Source organism: Odontesthes bonariensis, chromosome 24, assembly GCF_027942865.1.
Source record: "Odontesthes bonariensis isolate fOdoBon6 chromosome 24, fOdoBon6.hap1, whole genome shotgun sequence".
NCBI classification, from domain to species: Eukaryota; Metazoa; Chordata; class Actinopteri; order Atheriniformes; family Atherinopsidae; genus Odontesthes; species Odontesthes bonariensis.
The window spans coordinates 4,511,527-4,535,772 of NC_134529.1; the positions used below are offsets into that span (position 1 = coordinate 4,511,527).

The 24,246-nt window shown below is 40.9% G+C and overlaps 2 protein-coding genes across 2 annotated transcripts; one reads left to right on the forward strand and one right to left on the reverse strand.

Moving 5' to 3' along the window:
* Window positions 1-2,359: 2,359 nt before the first annotated feature.
* Window positions 2,360-7,450, reverse strand: LOC142375106 (uncharacterized). The gene is made up of 6 exons (XM_075459029.1): window positions 7,361-7,450; window positions 4,948-5,274; window positions 4,348-4,488; window positions 3,868-3,957; window positions 3,766-3,791; window positions 2,360-3,572 (listed from the first exon to the last, which is right to left on the reverse strand). Exons 1-6 carry the CDS (start codon window positions 7,419-7,421, stop codon window positions 3,480-3,482), a joined length of 738 nt encoding a protein of 245 aa, XP_075315144.1. The 5' UTR covers window positions 7,422-7,450; the 3' UTR covers window positions 2,360-3,479.
* A 4,500-nt stretch (window positions 7,451-11,950) lies between these two features.
* LOC142375259 (uncharacterized) lies at window positions 11,951-21,119 on the forward strand. The gene is made up of 8 exons (XM_075459230.1): window positions 11,951-12,044; window positions 14,489-14,818; window positions 15,879-15,968; window positions 16,069-16,155; window positions 16,259-16,287; window positions 16,378-16,434; window positions 18,502-18,570; window positions 20,830-21,119. Exons 1-8 carry the CDS (start codon window positions 11,984-11,986, stop codon window positions 20,959-20,961), a joined length of 855 nt encoding a protein of 284 aa, XP_075315345.1. The 5' UTR covers window positions 11,951-11,983; the 3' UTR covers window positions 20,962-21,119.
* The last annotated feature ends 3,127 nt before the right edge of the window (window positions 21,120-24,246 follow it).

The window sequence follows — 24,246 nt, forward strand, 5'->3', positions numbered from 1 at the left end:
TTTAACATTTTCTGATGTTTTTGTTGTATATAATGATCTGAAATGTAGACTTAATGAAGGTCATAAAAAGCTGGAGTTGGCTGGATGTCTTGCCCCAAGTATCTACTTGAATTTAAACATTCAATGGAGAATGTGGAGCATGTTAAACAAAAGCTATTGCATCCTAAAGTCCTGGTCTAAAAACCTCTCCAAAATAGGACATATTTGCATCATGGCGAAGGGGTTAAGGGGCAGAACAATCGTCAAAACTGCTTTCCAGTTGGTTCGTTTGAATGGGGGCGTGTCTGTCAGTCCTCCTCCATTCAAATAGCACAACGCTGTGCGGGACTTTACTTTAAGCCCATACAGTGCATGTGTGGGCAGCTTGAGCTTTCTCATCCAAATTTAAATACCTGACAACTTTGATTCCTGTTCCTATTTCGTTCTTCTCTGTCATCTTTTCACAAAGTAGTGGAAGTAGTTTTTGTTGAGTTGAGCTTGTTCGTTTCATTTACTTGTTGATTTGTGTCAGTGATTTTTAACCATAGGGCCGCGGCCCAAACTTGGGCCGCCAGCGCCACCTAGAGGGCCGCAAAAAACTTTCAGTTTTGCACCTGTGGGCCGCAAGGTCAGTGATACTCACTATTTTTTTCACAAGAGCCACATTGGCAGAGCAAAATCAAGGGAAGAGCCTCGACTTTCTTCATGTTGTATTTGTAGTTTGTTGTTGTAATCATAGTGAGACATTCAGGGTGAGCATGGTTTTTGTGCTGGTTTTTGCCCTTTTTTGATTAGAAACCGATCCATTGTGCCTGCATCTCGCGCTGGCTAAAGGAGCTAGCGTGCACTGCGGTCAAGTGTGAGGTGGTTTAAGCGGGCTGCGTTGCCAGGTTTAACAGAGCCCCCTTTAGGAGACACCATTAAGCCTTAATTAATACTTAATGAAAATACTTAATACTACAAAAACGCAAACTTAATAAAAATACCTAATACTGTGCAGTATTCGCTGTACTTTATTTGAAAAAAATTATTGTCCTTGTTACCATGTTGTTATAAGCTACTATGCGAGTGTGAGCCGCCAATTAAAGCTTGAGGAGCCGCGCTGTGAGTATCTCTGGCGTAGGTTATCAACTGAAGAAGAAGACTGCCATCGTCTCTACGCTAGCTGTCAGAGACGTTAAAATTATGGAGAAGTTTTTAAAACGGAAAAGTGACGAACATCGTGCCGACCCCCCACAAAAGACTAAATTTTTGCGTCGGTACAATCCTGATTACATGAAATACGGCTTTGTAAACGGAGGTACCGAGGCAGTGCCGAGAGCCCAGTGTGTGGAGTGTGGGCTATCGCTGTGAAATGAGGCACTAAAGCCCTCAAAACTAAAGCGGCATCTAAAGACCAAAAAAAACTTCATAAAAAAAATTCCACTGAGCCACAAACAAGATCTGACATAGGCCTACTCTGAATAGTTTATGAACAATTTAAAAGTATTCCAGATGGATGTGACTGTCTTGAAATTGCCTAGATGGAGTGGTAGTTGGGTTTCATCCTCTCTTACCTTAACCATGCCTCTGAGTGTTGAACACTTTGTCCTTCTGCTGGACAATGGATGTAGATTTTAGTTCTGGTATACAACAGGACTGCAGGGTAATAGTATTCTGGTACTCTCAGCTTTATTTCTTCTCTTTAGCAGTTACTTGGTGAACACATTTCTTGTGACCCTGATGGCGTTGTAATGGTGCGTTTGCATGCATCATACAAGTTCTACATTTCTTTATAAAAAAACAAAACAAAACAAAAAGAAATAACTTAATGAAGAAATTGCACACTGTTAACAAAATTGACGGTCATGATTTATGCTAGTGTGACCATATTTTCATTACCGAATTGAATTATTACTATTAATTACTATTATTATTATTATTATTATGCTTGGGGGGGGGGCCCTGGGTACCATGGAGGTGAACGGCTGCTCTGCCCATAATAGACATGTAGAAACAATGCTCCAGAAGTCCCTGACCCGACTGGGATGGGATAGTTTTCCTCATCTTATTGCCGTTTCTGTATTTGCACATTTTCAAAATCCTGTTTGTTCTCAAGCTGGTGACGATGTTTGATTGATTTGCTGATGTTCTCTTCATTTGCACATTAGAACAAGTTTCTGTGCTCACAGAGGCCCTGATGTGGGGTCCTAACCCAGAGAATAACCTTTGTAAAACAGCATCAGGAGGGCGTGCGGCTCCACCTCCGTAAGATCTTTGCATTTGTCACTTTAATGCAGGCGCTGCCTCTCTGTTAGAGTGAAATGACTGCAGTCACACTGAGTCTAAAAATGATCTTTATTTTCACTCTTTAATATGATCAGAGGTCATAGAGACAAACTTTAACTCTTAGATGAAGCACACATTTATTAGACATCATTTACAAACATTAAAAAGGTTTGGCTGAAGATCTTAACTCGTGCTGTAAAGAAAACGTGTTTTCCACAGGATTTAGATGCTGCTCTGCCACAGAAACACTTTAGAATAAACTCCACAGATATGTGCTAATTACAGAAGAACAAACGCATTATGATCTGAAATTAAACTCTTTGCTTCTCTAACAACTGTGAGTAGACAATGATCACAGCTAAGAACTGACCTGGAGACACAATATCAGAAGATTAATCATCATCTTTAATTCGATTCGACTCCGCTTTCTTCACGAGTGGAGCTGGATAAAATCTGAGGCTGATTTACTCCCAATTTCTTCAACATGAGTTACACTTAAGTACTCTGAAGTAAAATGAAGCCTCAGACTGAGTAGTTACTCAGTAGTTCCTCATTAAATCACGACTGATTCACCATTATCGCTCTTTTTTTACCGTATTTGTACTGAACTGTAAAGGGAAATATCGTACTGATGAATGACTCAGAAGTTCTGTTTTACTTCAGGAAATACCTCACAATTCATTACTGTGTCTGAATAAGGAAAAGTGTCTCAGGAGCAGTGGTTTAGAGCTAAGTATACAGGGGTGTACAGAGCATTCGCACTAAATGTTCAGTCAGCAGTGAGCTTACGGACCTCTAAGTTCCCTCTGATGTGCATCATCAGAAGAGCATCAGGGTCAGTGAACCAGCCCGGTGTTTGGATCTGTTCTTCACAGCTTAATTCATACATTCTCTTTTTCCATCGAAAAGCAAATTCAAGCATTTTGAACGTTTAAAGCGAAGCTAACCAGGCAAACCAAAGTGGAAGAAACAGATAACAGGTGAGCCTTTCCCCCTGATGACACACGTTTGCTTTTCTGTCCTCTTTGTGAAATGTTGCCCCGACAAACACATCAGCAACAAAACTCAATCACAGTGAGTCACAGCGAGCTATCTGATGCTAAAAGAGAGACAAAGAAGCTGGAATCACATCAAATATCCGTCCGTTAATACGAAAGTAAAAACTTATTCAACAATGAGGAGGAAAAGGTTAAAAGAAGAAAACATGTCTGGCCCGGTTGGAGAAGTGAGAGTTAAGATCCAGCTGCTGCGTTCTGAACAGACCGTGGGTCATTTTCATAGCTCCCCACTTCACCTTCATCATCATCGTCATCATCATTGCATCCCTGTGAAAACACAAAAACTCATCAGAACTGAGCTCTTTGTCTCTCATATCCCCCTTTCCATCTAAATGGAACGTATTCCAGCTTTTGTGTCTGATTGTGAGTGTTTCTTCATCATTCTTTCACAAAACATCACAACATTTTACCAATGAGTTCAAATTCCACAAACATTTGATGATTCGGTGGTGAAACTCACAGTTTGGCCGCAGTGTGCTTTGTAGCCTGAAAAGACAGAAGAGAAATTCAGCTTTAGTCTTCAGAACTTCTTGTTTCTGCCAGTTTTGAGCGTAAATGTCACCTTTTGGCCTCGTGCACACGCTGACGGACACAACTATGACTGAGAGTGCTGCTAAACCCACAGGAACATAGATGATCCTCCACCGACAACCTTTAAAGAGAGCAAAGCAGTCCGGCACACTGTGTTCAGAGTCATGAGGCTGAACGTGACTGAAACATGGCGTTGGTTCAGTGAAGCCTTTAAAAGTGTGGAGAGGCGGTCTTATGCACAGCTGTGCGATCTGAGAACATTCTAACTCGTTACGTATGGCTGCTGGTCTGCTGATTACATGCTGCAAATAACAGCTGCTGACTGCAATGACTAATATCTTCTTCTCCTGCACCGATGATGCCAAAACAGAGAGGTCAGTTTAGATGTAGTTTCACTGAAAACCTGAAACCAAAACATGGAAGTAAACATGCAAAATGCTCACTGACACTGAGTCACTGCTGCTCATTAATTCTGCTGTTTGGTGGAAGCTGCTGCTTCCACATGACAAACCTGTATCTGTAGCTGCTGTTAGGGGGGTTGTTGTTGCTGTTGCTGTTGCTGTTGCTGTTGCTGTTGTTGTTGCTGTTGCTGTTGCTGTTGCTGTTGCTGTTGCTGTTGCTGTTGGTGTTGTTGGTGTTGTTGTGTTCACTCCTGAAACATAACAGGAAACCACAGAGAAATGTGTCATATTTACTGAAATCAGCACATAAATAACAAACAGAGATGCCACCTTACATCTTTAAAACTCCAAACACTCCAGTTTTACATTTCACAGGAAGATGGGATCAACGCTCCCCGATGAGCTCAGTTCAAATGTTTCTCATGTTGTTTTCACACGATTCAAGCACTGAATCTATGTCTGTTTATATCTCAATGACTGAGATAGGATGAAACAAATATTTCATTGTTTCATTTTTTCATTGTTTTTATTTTTATTGTTCAAATCCATATTTCAGCCACCTCAGGATATGTTTACAGCCTCCATGTGTCCTCACAGAGCAACATGATGTGTCCACATCAGTGTCTTTACATGGAGCTTCTTCACTGGGATGTTTCAGAGTGTTATAATGAGAGAATTCAGGGTGAAAACAACATGATGTAAATACTCACTGTTAGAAACAGACAGTGTAACAGCAGAGCCTGTAACCTGTTGTCCTGATATGAACTGTCTGCAGGTGTAACCACCAGCATCCTCCCCTGTGACCTTCTTTATAACCAGAGAGCAGCTCGCTGTAACACTCAGTCTGTCTGATTTAGTTTGGGCATCTTTGTGAACCTTCCCATCTTCAAACAGTGTCACTGCTGCTGCTGCGCCTGGGGCAGTGAAGAGCCAGGTAATACTGTTACATTCATCATGAAACTCTTTAAAACCTTCACAAGGCAAAGTGACATCATCTCCAACAGTCACATTCTTGTTGGAGATTTGTTGAGTTAAAGCTGAAAATGAGAGAAAAAGAGAAAACAAACTTAGAGAAAGCTGCAGCTGTTATGTTCATACTTCATGTTTTATTTCAGAACAAACTAAACTCATCATGTTAGAACAGCCTGGTCTCATAAAACAGTTTATTAATAACACTCCACAGTAACGCAGTTTGCCATCACTTCATCAGGGTTCCCACTCTTTTCTTAGAATTATTTTCCAGGACTTTTTCAGGTTAATTCAACACTCATTAACCCCCCCTTCCTGCTTCTATATTTATTCCTCTTCTGTCCCCCCGACGTCTGATTGAGAAGATGTGCAGTTTAAGGCTATAACTTACTAATTATGCAGGATTTATCACAGAATAAGACAAACACACCTGCAGATTACAGGGTTGCACTTCAACAGTGTTTTCTCTTCTATTTTCTCTCCTGTACTTTATCCAAAAGTATTATTTATATATTCCATAAATCACCAAAAAACTATTTCCTTTCTTTTATATCAGGTTGCTGTACAACTCAGTCTGCTCTGCACATCTGGAACCTGCATTTCTCAAACAAAATATAAATCACTGCAAAAATAAACTGTCCAAAGCAACTAAAAGTTTAACCTGCAGTGCAAAAAGGTTCATATCAAACAAACTAATTGTTAGTTGCAGTTTTTTAGGAGCTTTTTCTGCAGCTTCCAGCTTTTCCTTTTTCTCTGTCACACTTTGACGCTTTGCATTTGATGAAGTCCTGTTTTTTCTGCTTTCACTGCCAGTTCGTCTGTTTCTTTCTGCATCATCTCGCTGCTTTTCATCGTTCTTCTTCTTTGCTTTAACATTTTCTCTTTCTTTTCTTCTCATTTGCAGTTTGCTCTTCGTTCTTTTTCTCATCTTCACGGTACTGCATGCTCCTCATCCTTACTCCTTTAGTGTTGAATCAGGTCCTTTTTGTTCTTTATCTTATTATTCATTATTTCATTACTTCTCATATTTCATCCTGCATTGGTTACCATAACATTTTATTTAGTTTAATCAGCCTGTCAAGCCTTTTAAAGGGATAGTTCGCCTCTTTTGACATGAAGCTGTATGACATCACATATCAGCAACATCATTTATGAACATCTTCTTACCCCCTGCTGCGTCCTGTGAGCAGAGTTCTAGCCTCGTTTTGGCGTTGCGTGCTGTGTAGAACAAAGTGCAGACCGAGCAGCAAACACCGTAACAGGCGCGGCTGTCGGCAGGCGGCAGCAGGCAGTGATACGAAGGGAGACAAAATAGGGCCAAGAGATTATGAGGTCTGACTTTTTCCTGGAGAACGATTTTGTGATGCAAATGTATTACTCTTTTGAACGCATATTGTTTTAAGTAGCAAAACGCTTTATTTTTTAAACCCCAGCCAACTAGCCGGACTACCTTCATCAACACCAAAACGAGGCTGGAACTCTGCTCACAGGACGCAGCAGGGGGTAAGAAAATGTTCAGAAATGATGTTGCTGATATGGGATGTCATACAGCTTCATGTCAAAAGAGGCGAACTATCCCTTTAAATTGCATTTAATTTGTTTAATTGAAAGAAAATAAAGTCAAATTGACAGCTAACTGTCGTAGTCTCCTTCGTCTCCATGACGTAGTTGCGTTGTACTGCCGTTACGCACCAGGAGCCCAGTACATCCGACTTGTAGTTTTCACTGCGTACTTCTCTCATCTCAGGCCCCTCTTCCTGTGGTCTGTGGGCTTCTCTTTTGATAACTACTTTAACTGAAAAGTAGTTCGTTTCAGACGATGTGAAAAGAATGTCTCTTAATTTATCTTACAGGACGTGTGGGAACCCTGCTCACATTTTGTGTTTCTTTATGCATGATTGCACATCAGGTGTTATAAAAAAGAATGACTCCCTGAACTGTTAATTTACTGTAAATTTAACTGTCAACATGTTAAAGTGAAGCTTTGTGTCATGGAAAGCTTAAATCGTGTGTAAAAGATACAGAAAATGAGCCGACGTGTGAAAACAACCCGGAAACTTCTTCCTCTTTTATGAATGTTAACGTTTAAACTCTCAATATTATAATCAATTAAGACTATTTGTCTCTTTTTGAACAGATTATATGTTTTCTTACCTGTAAATGGAAGCATCCATGTCAGGAACAGAGATAATGTAAATGGTTTGGATTCAATCATTCTGCTGTTTTCTCTGACTTGTTCTCTCGCTGTCGGCTCTCAGAGTGTCTGAAACTGAGCCTCTAACAGCCAGATGTGGCGTCTACTTCCTCTGATTAAAGTCTCCTCCTCACTCTGACCACAGAGGCTGTTTTATGTCAGCAGCTCAGACAAACTGCTCCGTTCATGCAAATATGTGAAGAAATATTTCAGTGTTTTATGAAAATTTGAGGAAATCTACATTGTGTTGTCAGATGTTTCTTGCAGCAACCCAAACTCAGCGGTTAATGAAGCAACAGAATACTTCAGCTGCTGGGAAACAACAAAGATAAAATCTGTAGGTGGTCTGACATCAGTCGGTGTCTCACTTTATCTCTGAAGTCTTCTCTATTTTGAACCAAAGGGGAAGTGTTTTTGTAAGAATGTGGGTGAAACAGCAGCATCATAGAAAAATGCGGTCAGCATACTTCTGATCATTTTAGTTGGCTTACGTTTGAAAATATGATTATTATTATTATTTTTACTATTAAGACCATTTTTTCCCTTTAAAGTGAAATGAAAATGCAGCTTTTGTTGTCCACTGCAGAAGAACGATTAAAGGCTCCACCTGGGCTGTGACTGACAGGTTTCTCAGAACATTTACACACTGAGGACGATAATTAAGAATGAACAAAGTGTTATTTTCTCGTTCAGTTAGATTTCACAACAGATGGTTGTGTCGGTATGATTCGAAGCTGCCATGTTTGGAACCCACCGGTTTCTCAACAACAGAGAGGGAAGTGCTCGGTGAGCTGCAGCTCTCCGTGTGAAACGCTGATCAGGTTGAGTCAACACAACAGATCCATCTTAGTTCTCTCAAACTCTACTTTATCCCTCCACTGTGACTGAAGTGCAAACCGGCCTTTTGCACATTAGATGCTTACTTTGCCTCTTTGGTAATAATATTGTGTGTTTCTTGTGAATCTAACAGATAAACACGTCTCATGTGTAATCGGTATTGACTGTGCATGCAAATAAAACTCCAATAAACGCTAAGAAGGGGTTGATAAGAGGATAAATCATTACTTTGATATCATGCCGTCCTCACTGAGTGAAGCTTAGAGGCGTGTGAGACAGAAAGTTGGGCGGTGACGGCTGCACTTTCTCATTTCTTCCTGTTTCAGGTCAAATACTGCCCCCAGTGGTGATAGTGCACAGATACCTCAGAGGGAACGACTTCTATGTTAAACACTGATGTTTCCACAGTGGTGGACAACGGACACAGCAAACACAGCAGCAGTGGCGGCTCCTCCATAGGGGCGATTTGTGCGATTTTAATTTTTTTATCTAGTTGCTAAGGCGGGACTGATCTACTGCAGGCAAACTGGTTGTATATGTCATTGTCCAATCAGATTAAGGTCGCGCCTGGTGTTGCCGCACCCATTTGGGGCAATTTCTGTCAGGGTCGAATTTGCACCAGGAAGCTCCTATTGACATGAATGGTACGTCAGTTTTTTTTTTTTTTCAAAAATCCTGCTCCCAATGCATTTTCTATGAGGGTTTATGTGCTCGCACAAAAGACGCACAACGTGCTTTCGTCATATGTCTGTTGCGCGGGACCATGAACATTCTACGTTGTTGTTGTAACATTGTGGTTTTCAATAAATAAATAAAAAAAAAAAAACATTCTACGAAGAAGATGGCGAGTGTCGAGTGCAACAACACGGTAGTGTTTCTGAAAGAAGTGCCCTTTAGTCGTCATACTAATGCGGAGAAGGAAGTTTGGAAGAATTTTGCAGGATTTTGGGGCTCGCCTTGCGAGGCAAAGATGAAACCCAGGGCTCCACCAACCCTGCTATTTTTCCAGGTAGTATTTGATGTAGCTAAATAACTTACCCTTTTGTGCTCAGTCATTGACTTGTAATGATTTAAATCTTTTATATAATGTTGACAATGATAGCAGAATGTATAATGACACATTCATTGTTAATGGTGCAGTATTATATTTAAAAAAGAGAGAAATCTCACATAAGTAAGCTGCACTTAACCATGTTTGACAACTGGTTATGCTTTTCTAAGTCATATTTTCCAAAACTTCAATAAACACTTGACTTGGATTTATATGCTGTCATTTTAATTACATTCTTTAGAATGAAAATTGAATGAATCTTATCATTAAGAGCTTATGTGTTTACTTATCTCATAGAATCCTGGAACAATATGAGGAAAATAAATAAATAATGGTTAAGGTGTAATATTAACTGATTGGCAAATTATGCAAAAAATAACAAAAAAAATTATTAAAAATTATTACAATAAATTATGCTACCTAAACAAATATACCTCAGTCCTATGGACTTTTATGGTACTTAAGGACATAACGGGGGGAAATTGCAGAGTCGAGGGGTTATTTGGCAGACCAAATAACCCCTCGACTCTGCGTTGTGTTTATTTAAGGAAGACAAGGAGTTTCTGGACGATTGGACATTTTATTTCCTGTGTGGGAACATAACAGGTTTGCATCAGTGCAATCGGTTCAGCTTCGCACAGCTCACTCTGATGCAGCTTTCACAGACTGGAAATTGCACTACCTAAAAAAAATGTCAGGAGCCGCCACTGGTGGAAACATCAGTAGCCCCTTTCACACTGCGACCCGCTACCTTAGCGGGTCCAAATTGCACCTTCGACCCGCGTCGAGCAATGTGAACGCTTGGCGTGTTGGTGACCCGCGTCGCCTGATGCCGAGTTCAGGGGGAGTTGCCTAGTGGCAGAGCGTCACACGAAACACATAAAATGCTGGGCGTGTACAATGACGTAGGCACAAGCCATGCGTCGGAGGTAGGGTGAAATACACCTGTCTGCATCAAATTTTTCAAACAAACGATGGCGGGACACCTTGAGAACTCATTTTTGCAATGCAGTTCATGGAGATGTTACTTTACGGTGCGTCTTGCTGCGTGGGAAACCGCGCTCTCCCATCTTTCTCGCCAGCCCTTCCAGCAGAGGTCCATCTTTCACCGTCCCCGAAATGTGGTGGTAAATAATGTCCTCTGCTCGGGGGCTGAGGAGCTCGCGGACCTCCTTGTCTCACCAGTTGGCCATATTAAAAAATGTCTCCAACTTGATGTAGGCTAAAACAGAGTAAAACTTGTCCTCACCTGTCGCTGTTGTTCTGAATCAGCTGTCCATTCTGTCTTTTAAACTCCTCACGTCACGCCCACGTCCGACCCGCGTCGATTGTGTTCACATCAAACTCGGCTCGGCAAAAAGACTAGGGTCCGACGCGGGTCGAAAGGCGAGTCGAGTTGACGCGGCAGCCCGGGTCGGCAGTGTGAACACAACAGCGGACACGCTAAATTCGCGAATTAAACGCGGGTTATTCGGCAGTGTGAAAGGGGCTACTGTTTAACATAAAAGTCGTTCCCTCTGAGGTATCTGTGCACTATTACCACTGGGGGCAGTATTTGACCTGAAACAGGAAGAAATGAGAAAGTGCAGCCGTCACCGCCCAACTTTCTGTCTCTAAGCTTCACTCAGTGAGGACGGCATGATATCAAAGTAATGATTTATCCTCTTATCAACCCCTTCTTAGCGTTTATTGGAGTTTTATTTGCATGCACAGTCAATACCGATTACACATGAGACGTGTTTATCTGTTAGATTCACAAGAAACACACAATATTATTACCAAAGAGGCAAAGTAAGCATCTAATGTGCAAAAGGCTGGTTTGCACTTCAGTCACAGTGGAGGGATAAAAGTAGAGTTTGAGAGAACTAAGATGGATCTATTGTGTTGACTCAACCTGATCAGCGTTTCACACGGAGAGCTGCAGCTCACCGAGCACTTCCCTCTCTGTTGTTGAGAAACCGCTGGGTTCCAAACATGGCAGCTTCGAATCATACCGACACAACCATCTGTTGTGAAATCTAACTGAACGAGAAAATAACACTTTGTTCATTCTTAATTATCGTCCTCAGTGTGTAAATGTTCTGAGAAACCTGTCAGTCACAGCCCAGGTGGAGCCTTTAATCGTTCTTCTGCAGTGGACAACAAAAGCTACATTTTCATTTCACTTTAAAGGGAAAAAATTGTCTTAAAAGTAGAAATAAGAATAATAATCATATTTTCAATCGTGAGCCAACTAAAATGATCAGAAGTATGTTGACCGCATTTTTCTATGATGCTGCTGTTTCACTCACATTCTCACAGAAACACTTCCCCTTTGGTTAAAAATAGAGAAGACTTCAGAGTTAAAGTGAGACACCGACTGGTCTCACACCACCTACAGATTTTATCTTTGTTGTTTCCCAGCAGCTGAAGTATTCTGTTGCTTCATTAACCGCTGAGTTTGGGCTGCTGCAAGAAACATCTGATAACACAATGTAGATTTCCTCAAATTTTCATAAAACACTGAAATATTTCTTCACACATTTGCATGAACGGAGCAGTTTGTCTGAGCTGCTGACATAAAAACAGCCTCTGTGGTCAGAGTGAGGAGGAGACTTTAATCAGAGGAAGTAGACGTCTCATCTGGCTGTTAGAGGCTCAGTTTCAGACACTCTGAGAGCCGACAGCGAGAGAACAAGTCAGAGAAAACAGCAGAATGATTGAATCCAAACCATTTAAATTTTCTCTGTTCCTGACATGGATGCTTCCATTTACAGGTAAGAAAACTTATAATCTGTTCAAAAAGAGACAAATACTCTTAATTGATTATAATACTGAGAGTTTAAACGGTAACATTCATAAAAGAGGAAGAAGTTTACAGGTTGTTTTCACACGTCGGCTCATTTTTTTGTATCTTTTACACACGATTTAAGCTTTCCATGACACAAAGCTTCACTTTAACATGTTGACAGTTAAATTTACAGTAAAATAACAGTTCAGGGGGTCATTCTTTTTTATAACACCTGATGTGCAATCATGCATAAAGAAACACAAAATGTGAGCAGGGTTCCCACACGTCCTGTAAGATAAATTAAGAGACATTCTTTTCACATCGTCTGAAACGAACTACTTTCCAGCTAAAGTAGTTATCAAAAGAGAAGCCCACAGACCACAGGAAGAGGGGCCTGAGATGAGAGAAGTACGCAGTGAAAACTACATGTTACATGTTCATTTGAGGAGCTGGTTCTTATTTCTAATGTCGGTAGCATAAATGAAAGGAATATAACATGGATGAATGAGCTTTCAGCTATCAGTCGGTGAATTTGGCTGCACGGTGGTGTGGTGGTTAGCAGCGTCGCTTCACTGCCAGGTTCAGTTCCCGGCTGGGGCCTCTCTGTGTGGAGCTTGCATGTTCTCCCCGTGTATGCGTGGGTTCTCTGCGGGCCAAAAGCATGCATGTTAGGAAGGAAAACCTCGGAGACACAAACCAGGGTAGGGGATGCTCTGCAGCCTTGGCTGGCAAGTCGCTTTCGAGAGGGAAAACTCGGACAAGAAAACACACGCTGAAGCCGGATGTACTGGGCTCCTGGTGCGTAACGGCAGTAAAACGCAACTACGTCATGGAGAAGAAGGAGACAATGACAGTTAGCTGTCAATTTGACTTTATTTTCTTACTAACAAATTAAATGCAATTTAAAGGGATAGTTTGCCTCTTTTGACATGAAGCTGTATGACATCCAATATTAGCAATATCGTTTATGAACATTTTCTTACAAACTCGTTCTGCAGGAAAAAGTCAAACCTCACAATCGCTTGGCCCTATTTTCTCTCTCTTCATATCACTGCCTGCTGCCACCCGCCGACAGCTGCACCTGTTACGGTGTTTGCTGCTCGGTCTGCACAGCAGGCAGTGATACGAAGGGAGAGAAAATAGGGCCAAGCGATTGTGAGGTCTGACTTTTTCCTGGAGAACCATTTTGTGATGCAAATGTATTACTCTGTTGAACGCATTTTGTTTTGAGAAGCAAAACGCTTTATTTTTTAAACCCCAGCAAACTAGCCGGACTACCTTCATCAACACCAAAACGAGGCTGGAACTCTGCTCACAGGACGCAGCAGGGGGTAAGAAGATGTTCAGAAATGATATTGCTAGTATGGGATGTTACACAGCTTCATGTCAAAAGAGGCGAACTATCCCTTTAAAAGGCTTGACAGGCTGATTAAACTAAATAAAATGTTATGGTAACCAATGCAGGATGAAATATGAGAAGTAATGAAATAATGAATAATAAGATAAAGAACAAAAGGACCTGATTCAACACTAAAGGAGTAAGGATGAGGAGCATGCAGTACCGTGAAGATGAGAAAAAGAACGAAGAGCAAACTGCAAATGAGAAGAAAAGAAAGAGAAAATGTTAAAGCAAAGAAGAAGAACGATGAAAAGCAGCGAGATGATGCAGAAAGAAACAGACGAACTGGCAGTGAAAGCAGAAAAAACAGGACTTCATCAAATGCAAAGCGTCAAAGTGTGACAGAGAAAAAGGAAAAGCTGGAAGCTGCAGAAAAAGCTCCTAAAAAACTGCAACTAACAATTACTTTGTTTGATATGAACCTTTTTGCACTGCAGGTTAAACTTTTAGTTGCTTTGGACAGTTTATTTTTGCAGTGATTTATATTTTGTTTGAGAAATGCAGGTTCCAGATGTGCAGAGCAGACTGAGTTGTACAGCAACCTGATATAAAAGAAAGGAAATAGTTTTTTTGGTGATTTATCGAATATATAAATAATACTTTTGAATAAAGTACAGGAGAGAAAATAGAAGAGAAAACACTGTTGAAGTGCCACCCTGTAATCTGTGGGTGTGTTTGTCTTATTCTGTGATAAATCCTGCATAATTAGTAAGTTATAGCCTTAAACTGCACATCTTCTCAATCAGACGTCGGGGGGACTGAAGAGGAATAAATATAGAAGCGGGAAGGGGGGGTTAATGAGTGTTGAATTAACCTGAAAATGTCCTGGAAAATAATTCTAAGAAAAGAGTGGGAACCCTGATGAAGTGATGCCAAACTGCGTTACTGTGGAGTGTTATTAATAAACTGTTTGATGAGACCAGGCTGTTCTAACACGATGAGTTTAGTTTGTTCTGAAATAAAACATGAAGTATGAACATAACAGCTGCAGCTTTCTTTAAGTTTGTTTTCTCTTTTTCTCTCATTTTCAGCATTAACTCAACAATTCCCCAACAAGGATGTGACTGTTGGAGATGATGTCACTTTGCCTTGTGAAGGTTTTAAAGAGTTTCATGATGAATGTAACAGTATTACCTGGATCTTCACTGCCCAAAGAGCAGCAGCAGCAGTGCCACTGTTTGAAGATGGGAAGTTTCACAGAGATGCCCAAACTAAATCAGACAGACTGAGTGTTACAGCGAGCTGCTCTCTGGTTATAAAGAAGGTCACAGGGGAGGATGCTGGTCGTTACGACTGCAGACAGTATGATGAATCAGGAAAAAAGTTTACAGACTCTGCTGTTAAACTGTCTGTTTCTAACAGTGAGTATTTACATCATGTTGTTTTCACCCTTAACTCTCTCATTATAACACTCTGAAACATCCCAGTGAAGAAGCTCCATGTAAAGACACTGATGTGGACACATCATGTTGCTCTGTGAGGACACATGGAGGCTGTAAACATATCCTGAGGTGGCTGAAATATGGATTTTAACTAGGGCTGGGCGAATTAACTCGTTATTATTTAACGCCGATAAATATTTTATCACGCATTAGCGCAGGTTTTATTATCTATTTTATTTTGTAAAAGTCTGTCGCTCACAGGCTTTTATTTTGTAAAAGTCTGTTGCTGTCTGCTGTGGAACAGGAAAAGAAAGTAATCGGCGGATCCACCAAACATGGAGAAGGGTACGGAACTTTTACTCGGCCATTTTCATGTTAAAGTTCTTCCAGACGGCGGAGTCGACAGAACCAAAGTCATCTGTAAACACTGCCAAGTTGAATTGTCTTCTCAGCGTAGTAGTTCCAGTCTAAAATATCACTTAAAGGCAAAACACACAACTGATAGCAGCAAGTCATTCAAGGAAACAGACAGTGGAGCGAGGCTTCTACATAAAAACTACAGAAAGATGCTGATGTTAAAAGTGTGTTTGCACAACAAATGTTATGGCACTTTCATTCATATGGCAGCACATTTAGAATAAAACTAAATGCTAAAAGCAAAAAAAATTTTTGGAATTTGCGTACAAATGTGATTAATCGTGATTAATCAGCAAAATCATGTCATTAATTAGATTAAACATTTTAATCGTTGCCCAGCCCTACTTTTAACAATTATAAAAGTCTGATGACAATATTTGTTTCATCCTATTTCAGTCATTGAGATATAAACAAACGTAGATTCAGTCATGGAATCGTGTGAAAACAACACGAGAAACATTTGAACTGAGCTCAGCGGGGAGCGTTGATCCCATCTTCCTGTGAAATGTAAAACCGGTGTGTTTGGAGTTTGAAAGATGTAAGGTGGCATCTCTGTTTGTTATTTATGTGCTGATTTCAGTAAATATGACACATTTCTCTGTGGTTTCCTGTTATGTTTCAGGAGTGGACACAACAACAACAGCAACAACAACAACAATAACCCCACTAACATCAGCTACAGCAGCACCTGCAGTTATAGATACAGATACAGGTTTGTCATGTAGAAGCAGCAGCTTCCACCAAACAGCAGAATTAATGACAACATTAAACATTTTATTCTTCCTCACTCTCGCTCCGTGCTTTGAATACAGACATAATCCTTTACAGCAGTGTGGCCGTCGGTGTGGCAGCACTCTTAGTAACTGTTTTGCTGATCATCAGATGGAAGAGAAATAAATGTGAGAACAAACACAGGATAAACTTTCAGAAACTTTCAGAGAGTTTTTTTAAACTTGGACATTCAATGTTGAGCCTAAATTTGACTTTTTTTCTTCTTTTCAGGCGACAGAACACAGATGGGTGACAAAGCTGTGAGTCCAATGTTCAGTTTCAGTTGTCGTGGCCGTAGGTACGCATCCATCGCTGTAAACAGAAAACTCTAACTGTACTTGTTTGTTCAGGAGCTCAGCTTACACCCTGTGATGGCTCAGTCTGATCCAGAAACCGGTCAGGACACGGTGAGGTCACACATGTGGAAACGTGTACTAATCATACATTTCACGTGTCTTTGTGTGAAGGTTTCCAGTGCTCAGTCTCACCTTTCAGTCTAATTTTCTTGTTTAAGGCGAGACGCTACAGGTGAATAGGGTAATAATAGATATCACCATGAAACTTCCTCAGTTGATTACTTATACAAGTATGAAAAAAAAATGTATTACAAGTTTGGGAAATTTGCATGTTTAATTGTGCAAATTTGGCATTATCTCATTAAATTTGCGCAAATTTGCAAATATTTCCAGAAGATAGATCTCAACATATGATAAAGCCAGGAGAAAAATTCCTTTTTTATTTTGTTTACGCACAAAATGAAAAGAAAATTACAGAGGGATTTCAGGATATCTGCTTCCATTTCCTAGGAAATCAAAATATTATACCCATAGCCTAAAAAACATCAATTTTTGCCATATTTTTTTTATTATAATGTCACATAAATCAGGCCAGGAATGATTTATCAACAAATCCTTCTGTAAATATCTTCAGAATACTGCTAAGTGTATAACTGGAAGGTTTGGTGTTAGTAGGTGCTCCATAGGCTGAGATATTGATACTGGAAAAATACAAAAAACTGATTTTGAGAAAACGGCACATTTAGAGATTTAAATAGGGGAATTTATTTTGGTAAATTTGGGCGAAACGCACTGCCGCGAGAAAACAAAATGTGATGAAATAAACATTTTAATTTATGTTTTCAACGTTTTCTTTATAGCAGGTTGAAAGAACACATATTGAAGGAGTAAACTGGCCCAAAATCTAAAAAATGACCCCTGCATGAAAAATCCCTGTTTTTGCCTGCCGTGTCTTGCCTTAAAACAGACAAAGGGCAAAGCTGATGTAGCTTCTGAAGAGCAGAACGGACTCGAGGAGTTTTTAATCAGATAAAAGACGTGCAAAGACGCTATTTAAAGACAACGCAGCTAGCACACAGAAGTGGTAAAAAAAAAACTGTGGATGTTCGAAAGTTAAAAAGAGGAAACAACAGGAAACCATGAAATGTGAAAAAGAAAGCAGAAGCTCTGCGTGGTCAGTCATTTTCTGTGTGATGATATCAGTCTTTCACGGCATTGTGGAGGAATTTTAGCCCACTCTTCTTTCCCAACCTCAGAACTTCTCAAACCTAAGCTGTGCTGCCATGTTCTCTTTAGAGAGAAGAGGCTTTCTCCTGCAGCCCTTCCACACAAGCCATACCTGTTCAGTCTGTTTCTAACTGTGCTGTCATGACCTTTAACCTTTAACATGCTGACTGAGGCCGGCAGAGTCTGAGATGTAGCTCTTGGGTTTCTGACCTTGGGGTGACCTTTAACCTTTAACATGCTGACTGAGGCCTGCAGAGTCTGAGATGTAGCTCTTGGGTTTCTGACCTTGGGGTGACCTTGCTGGGACGTCCACTCCTGGGAAGATTGACAGCTGTCCTGAATGTTTTCCACTTGTGAATAATCTTTCTCTCTGTAGAACGATGGACTCCAGATAGTTTGGAAACGGCCTTATAACCCCTCCCAGATCGGTGGGCAGCATCAGCTGCTGATGTCTTTCCTCCTTGGCATCGTGTTAACAAACACCTGAATGCTGACAAAGCTTCTGCTTCCCCTCTTAATTCCCGTAGAGGCAGGGAGGGTTGAGAGTCTTAGTTAAAGTTTTAGTTCAACAAATAATTTCTGAGGCTGTATCTACCTCATTTTAAGACTTGGTAAGTGTTCTAAAACCTCTGATTTAAATATACGGAGTGTTTTCTTTTTACCATGACTCAAAGAGGAACTAGAATCAAGAAACAGGAACGCCAAAAATACAAAGTGTCGCAAGAAACTTTGACTTGAAAGAGTTTTTAAAGACGCAGTAAAACTGGTCACCTACAGGTAAACGGACCAACTATATTCAAGCATTTAACACTGTATGAGGAGTGCAGGAAACCCTGTTTCAGGTTTTACTTTTCGGTTTCTGGCAGTTTTTGTCCTCATCTAAAGAAAAGAAAAAATGAGTTTGTCCGTACATGGTTTGATATTCCACCTGTGGCTGTCTTCTCTGTGCAGACTGAAGCTGCAGATGCTGTTGCGTACGCCTCCATCAACTACAACAACATCCCCAAAGCTGGGGGCAGGGTGAGCGGTCTCATCAGTTATTAGTGTTCACGTTTAATCTTGTATATGTGATAATGATGAAGTGTTTGTAACCAACACAAACTTATATGACGGGCCGTTAGGGACATTATTCAGAATTTGCTCTCACATACACTACTGAAACACTGAAATAATTTGGAGAAATTTCAGTAGTGTGTGAGAGTGTTTCAGTAGTGTGTGTGAGAGTGTTTCAGTAGAGTGTGTGAGAGTGTTTCAGTAGAGTGTGAGAGTGTTTCAGTAGAGTGTGAGAGTGTTTCAGTAGTGTGTGTGAGAGTATTTCAGTAGAGTGTGTGAGAGTGTTTCAGTAGAGTGTGTGAGAGTGTTTCAGTAGTGTGTGAGAGTGTTTCAGTAGTGTGTGAGAGTATTTCAGTAGTGTGTATGAGAGTGTTTCAGTAGTGTGAGAGTGTTTCAGTAGTGTGTGAGAGAGTGTTTCAGTAGAGTGTGTGAGAGTATTTCAGTAGTGTGTGTGAGAGTGTTTCAGTTGTGTGTGTGAGAGTGTTTCAGTAGTGTGTGTGAGAGTGTTTCAGTTGGTATGTGAGAGTGTTTCAGTAGTGTGTGAGAGAATGTTTCAGTAGTGTGTGTGAGAGTGTTTCAGTAGTGTGTGTGAGAGTGTTTCAGTAGAGTGAGAGTGTTTCAGCAGTGTGAGTGTTTCAGTAGTGTGTGTGAGAGTGTTTCAGTAGTGTTTCAGTAGAGTGTGAGAGAATGTTTCAGTAGTGTGTGAGAGTGTTTCAGTAGTGTGTGTGAGAGTGTTTCAGTAGTGTGTGTGAGAGAATGTTTCAGTAGGTGTGTGAGAGTGTTTCAGTAGTGTGTGTGAGAGAATGTTTCAGTAGTGTGTGTGAGAGAATGTTTCAGTAGGTGTGTGAGAGTGTTTCAGTAGTGTGTGTGAGAGTGTTTCAGTAGTGTGTGTGAGAGAATGTTTCAGTAGGTGTGTGAGAGTGTTTCAGTAGTGTTTCAGTAGAGTGTGAGAGAATGTTTCAGTAGTGTGTGTGAGAGTGTTTCAGTAGTGTGTGTGAGAGAATGTTTCAGTAGTGTGTGTGAGAGAATGTTTCAGTAGGTGTGTGAGAGTGTTTCAGTAGTGTTTCAGTAGAGTGTGAGAGAATGTTTCAGTAGTGTGTGTGAGAGTGTTTCAGTAGTGTGTGTGAGAGTGTTTCAGTAGTGTGTGTGAGAGTGTTTCAGTAATGTGTGTGAGAGTGTTTCAGTAGGTGTGTGAGAGTGTTTCAGTAATGTGTGTGAGAGTGTTTCAGTAGAGTGTGAGAGAATGTTTCAGTAGTGTGTGTGAGAGTGTTTCAGTAGAGTGTGTGAGAGAATGTTTCAGTAGTGTGTGTGAGAGTGTTTCAGTAGAGTGTGAGAGAATGTTTCAGTAGTGTGTGTGAGAGAATGTTTCAGTAGTGTGTGTGAGAGTGTTTCAGTAGAGTGTGTGAGAGTGTTTCAGTAGTGTGTGTGAGAGTTTTTCAGCAGTGTGTGAGAGAGTGTTTCAGTAGTGTGTGTGAGAGTGTTTCAGTAGTGTGTGAGAGTGTTTCAGTAGAGTTTGTGAGAGTGTTTCAGTAGTGTGTGTGTGAGTGTTTCAGTAGTGTGTGTGTGAGAGTGTTTCAGTAGAGTGTGTGAGAGTGTTTCAGTAGTGTGTGAGAGAGTGTTTCAGTAGTGTGTGAGAGAGTGTTTCAGTAGTGTGTGTGAGAGTGTTTCAGTAGTGTGTGAGAGAGTGTTTCAGTAGAGTGTGAGAGAGTGTTTCAGTAGTGTGTGAGAGAGTGTTTCAGTAGTGTGTGAGAGAGTGTTTCAGTAGTGTGTGTGAGAGTTTTTCAGCAGTGTGTGAGAGTGTTTCAGTAGAGTGTGTGAGAGTGTTTCAGTAGTGTGTGAGAGAGTGTTTCAGTAGTGTGTGTGAGTGTTTCAGTAGAGTGTGAGAGAGTGTTTCAGTAGTGTGTGAGAGAGTGTTTCAGTAGTGTGTGTGAGTGTTTCAGTAGTGTGTGTGAGAGTTTTTCAGCAGTGTGTGAGAGTGTTTCAGTAGTGTGTGAGAGTGTTTCAGTAGAGTTTGTGAGAGTGTTTCAGTAGAGTGTGTGAGAGTGTTTCAGTAGTGTGTGTGAGAGTGTTTCAGTAGTGTGTGTGTGAGAGAGTGTTTCAGTAGTGTGTGTGTGAGATCAAATTCAGAATAATGTTCCTAACGGCCCTTCGTAAACTTACCTGCAGATGTTTGTAGAAGAACTATAATGTTTTGTTTGTGGATTGTTTCTTTTCTTCGTCTTACAGGCTCAACATGAAGAAGACATGGTGACATACAGCACTGTTAAAGCTGCTTCTGCTGGAGCCTCCGATGATCCCAGCAACCTCTACGCTTCTACGGTCATATATTCTGTCACAAAACCTCCAAGCTATTTATAGTGGCCCTTTGTCCATAAAAAACAAACAGAACTTTAAACTATTCATAATCAGAAGGCCTCTGATGCACCATGGGGGATGCGGTTTAAAGCAGGCAAAAGAAGATGAATGTCCAAACTGAATTCTTGACTTTTTGTGACGATTTATTTCAAAATAATAAAACAAACAAAAGAACAAAGAAAACCATGGCTGCTGCTCTCTCCTTTTCCCTGGTAAAAAAAAAAAAAAAAAAAAAAACATCGGCCCACCCAGGTGCATGCTGGTACTCCAGGTGCCCAGTGTGACCCAATTACCAAAATATCCTAAACAAATAACTAACAAACAATATTAGCAAAAAATCTAATTTAAATAAAGCACTGAAATTAATCAAATAAAGTTACTCATAATTAGCTAATTAAATTTACAACTAGAACCAAAAAACTAACTTTACAAATAGCTCCTACACTATTTAAGGTATTTAAACCTATTAAAGTTCCTATGGCATGGAAATAAATGGAGGCTTTTATGTATTTTTATAGGCTTTAGTGGTCCCCTAATACTGTATCTGAGTTTTTTTCCCCAAAATTCTGCCTTGGTGCAGAAGTACAGCCAGTCACAAAAATGAGCTCTCCTTATGATCCCCAGAATGAGCTGTTTAGTGGGGGTGTGGCCTTACTTACGCCCGTTGTACCTTGCGCAAATGTTTTGTGAATCGCTATGGCACGTCGATGGCACGGCAGCCCTATGCCGTAAAACTAGCGAAACCTGTTGATATGAGCTTACTTTGACAATATGACAAACTAGTTACTGAACAACTCTCCTAACACAGTCAAACATCAAGCAAGTGCTACACAAGACACAGCAAAAAAGGGGTGCGTGAGGGGGAAAGCAGGAGTGAGGATTTTGACATTCTCAGCTGATTGCTCTGGTTTGCAAAGATGCACATAGCGAGAGTCATTTCAATCAGGGGAAAGGCAGACATCGTGCGCGCCATAACACCAACAGCAGGACGGCTATCAAAACAACAAATAAGTACACAACACTCTCGTTACAGTAAATGAGGTGTCCACTTGCATACCTCATGCTATTTACTGTTACATTAGCGACAGTGACCGAGCTATTAGCTGCAGAGCTAACGACACAGACAGACTGACCGTTTTGACTGGATGAAATGCACTGAATTTGCGGATTCATTCTTGTTCAGGAAGCTTGAAGTAGGGGGTTTTGGTCTAAAATGAGTGAACTAACCATCTCATGGGCATGCAAACACCTCCAACAGCCCAGTTGACAGAGATAAGAGCTTGCAGATGCTATTAGCTGCATAGCTAACCGTTAGCTAACGTTAGCTGCTAACGATACAAACCCTTTCCTGTGGTAACAAGCTATGTAACTATACTGTACATACAGGAAAGCAACACAATAATAGAGCGTTAAATTACTTACTCGGAATGAGATCCTTCCCCAAGTAAGGGGGCGAATGGAGCAGGAGATTGACAGGCGGATCAGTGCGGTGTCTGCAGTGGTCTCTGCATCGGCCCGTCCTGGTGAAAAATGAGCTGAGCCATAAGGCGAAGCTCTCGATTTACTGTCAATCTATGTTCCAACCCTCACCTATGGTCACGAGCTGTGGGTAGTGACCGAGAGAATGAGATCGCGAATACAAGCGGCTGAAATGAGTTTCCTCCGCAGGGTGTCTGGGCTCTCCCTTGGGCTCGGTATTAGCCCAAGTTCTGGAAACATTCGTCTGTGAAATATTTGGCACACACATACACAAATCTCTTCGGTTCTGTCGTCACTTTCCCAGGAAAAAACAACATCTGTCCACTGGCTCTTTAGAGGTTCTGATGCAGGAGCTCTAAACAGAATTTTTACATCCACGTACAGAGCAATGAGCTGGCCAAAGAGCTGTGGGCGGGCCGGGGAAAGGCAGTTTATTGGCTCTGGGTGGAAACAACCTCCACGTCATAAGAGGCGCCACGTCATAAGAGGCAGCTTTCCTGATCAGGCCATCTGCATGGTCACATTTCCAAAGGCGGAGAATAATTTCCAGTGCATGGTTTAGGTCCATTGTCATTTTTAGCCACTGGGGGACCGCAGGCAGGCTAGAGGAACTCATATTAATGTTAAACAACCTTAAAAAGTGAAAATTTCATGCCATGGGACCTTTAAACTAAGATTATTATCAGACCATTTAAAACCGGAAAACTGGAGACATTTGTCTTCTTTAGTTCTACAAATGATGATTTGACAGGTTGACAAAGGGCTTTAGAAATATCAATAAAACACAGAAAAACATATGCGTTCTACCTCCGTAGTTATTTACAGTTTCTTTAAAGTGATACTCCGGAGTAGATTCAACCTAGGGTCATTTGAACCGTGATATCCAGCCAAGTAGCCCACCCGCAGTTTTTTCGATATTGGCTGAACATCAGCTGAGTTACTGAGTTATCCTGAATAGCTTCGTACAATTGTTAATGGATCCTGGCAGTATCTCCGAAAATTACCACACTAAAATCACATGCCATGACACCAAACTTCTACAGTAGTACAAATATGGTCTGTACTCACAAAACGATGCATTTGGAAGTTTGAAAATAGTCCAGGAGTTTATTATTATCAACACAAGCCTGATAGCTTTTCTGCTGCTAAAGCTGCGTCGACGTCACTTCTGGGAGCTTCAAAGTAAGATGAGGGTTGATCTACTACTGTAGACAACAAAGCAAGGCTGCTCAATTTCTACATTGATAAAATAATTTCACAACTCACACAACATAAAAATTAATAAAAAAAAACATGTAGAATATAGCATATACTTTGTTGTCTACAGTAGTAGATCAACCCTCATCTTACTTTGAAGCTCCCAGCTCCCAGTGACGTCGACGCAGCTTTAGCTGCAGAGAAGCTATCAGGCTTGTGTTGATAATAATAAACTCCTGGACTATTTTCAAACTTCCAAATGCATCGTTTTGTGAGTACAGACCATATTTGTTTATTTATATATGTATAGTCTCTTCTTTTGTAAATATGGCTCTGTCGCTCATTCACTATGACCGACAAGCACTTTTGGCGATCCATTCACTACTGGATACGGACTTTTTAAACACTCCACAGTGCGCGAGCTGGGATCCCTTTGTCCTGCCGTTCCTACCTGGACGCCGGAGAAGAAGAAAGAAAAGAGGAAAACGGGCCGGTATCCTCTGCAGATCCCGATCGCACCGCAACAACCCGCCACTCCCGAGCATTTTGCTGGCCAATGTTCAATCCCTGGACAATAAATTGGATGAACTACACGCGAGGATCTCCTTTCAG

What these genes read in the sequence shown, in the direction of transcription:
- LOC142375259 (XM_075459230.1), top strand. Translation starts at nt 11,984, where the DNA reads ATGATTGAATCCAAACCATTTAAATTTTCTCTGTTCCTGACATGGATG. An exon ending in AGTTATAGATACAGATACAG is followed by an intron (nt 15,969 to 16,068) that starts GTTTGTCATGTA and finishes CTTTGAATACAG; the next exon opens with ACATAATCCTTTACAGCAGT. An exon ending in CACAGATGGGTGACAAAGCT is followed by an intron (nt 16,288 to 16,377) that starts GTGAGTCCAATG and finishes TTGTTTGTTCAG; the next exon opens with GAGCTCAGCTTACACCCTGT.
- LOC142375106 (XM_075459029.1), bottom strand. Translation starts at nt 7,421, where the DNA reads ATGATTGAATCCAAACCATTTACATTATCTCTGTTCCTGACATGGATG. An exon ending in ATGGATGCTTCCATTTACAG is followed by an intron (nt 5,275 to 7,360) that starts GTAAGAAAACAT and finishes TCTCATTTTCAG; the next exon opens with CTTTAACTCAACAAATCTCC. An exon ending in TACACTGTCTGTTTCTAACA is followed by an intron (nt 4,489 to 4,947) that starts GTGAGTATTTAC and finishes GTTATGTTTCAG; the next exon opens with GAGTGAACACAACAACACCA.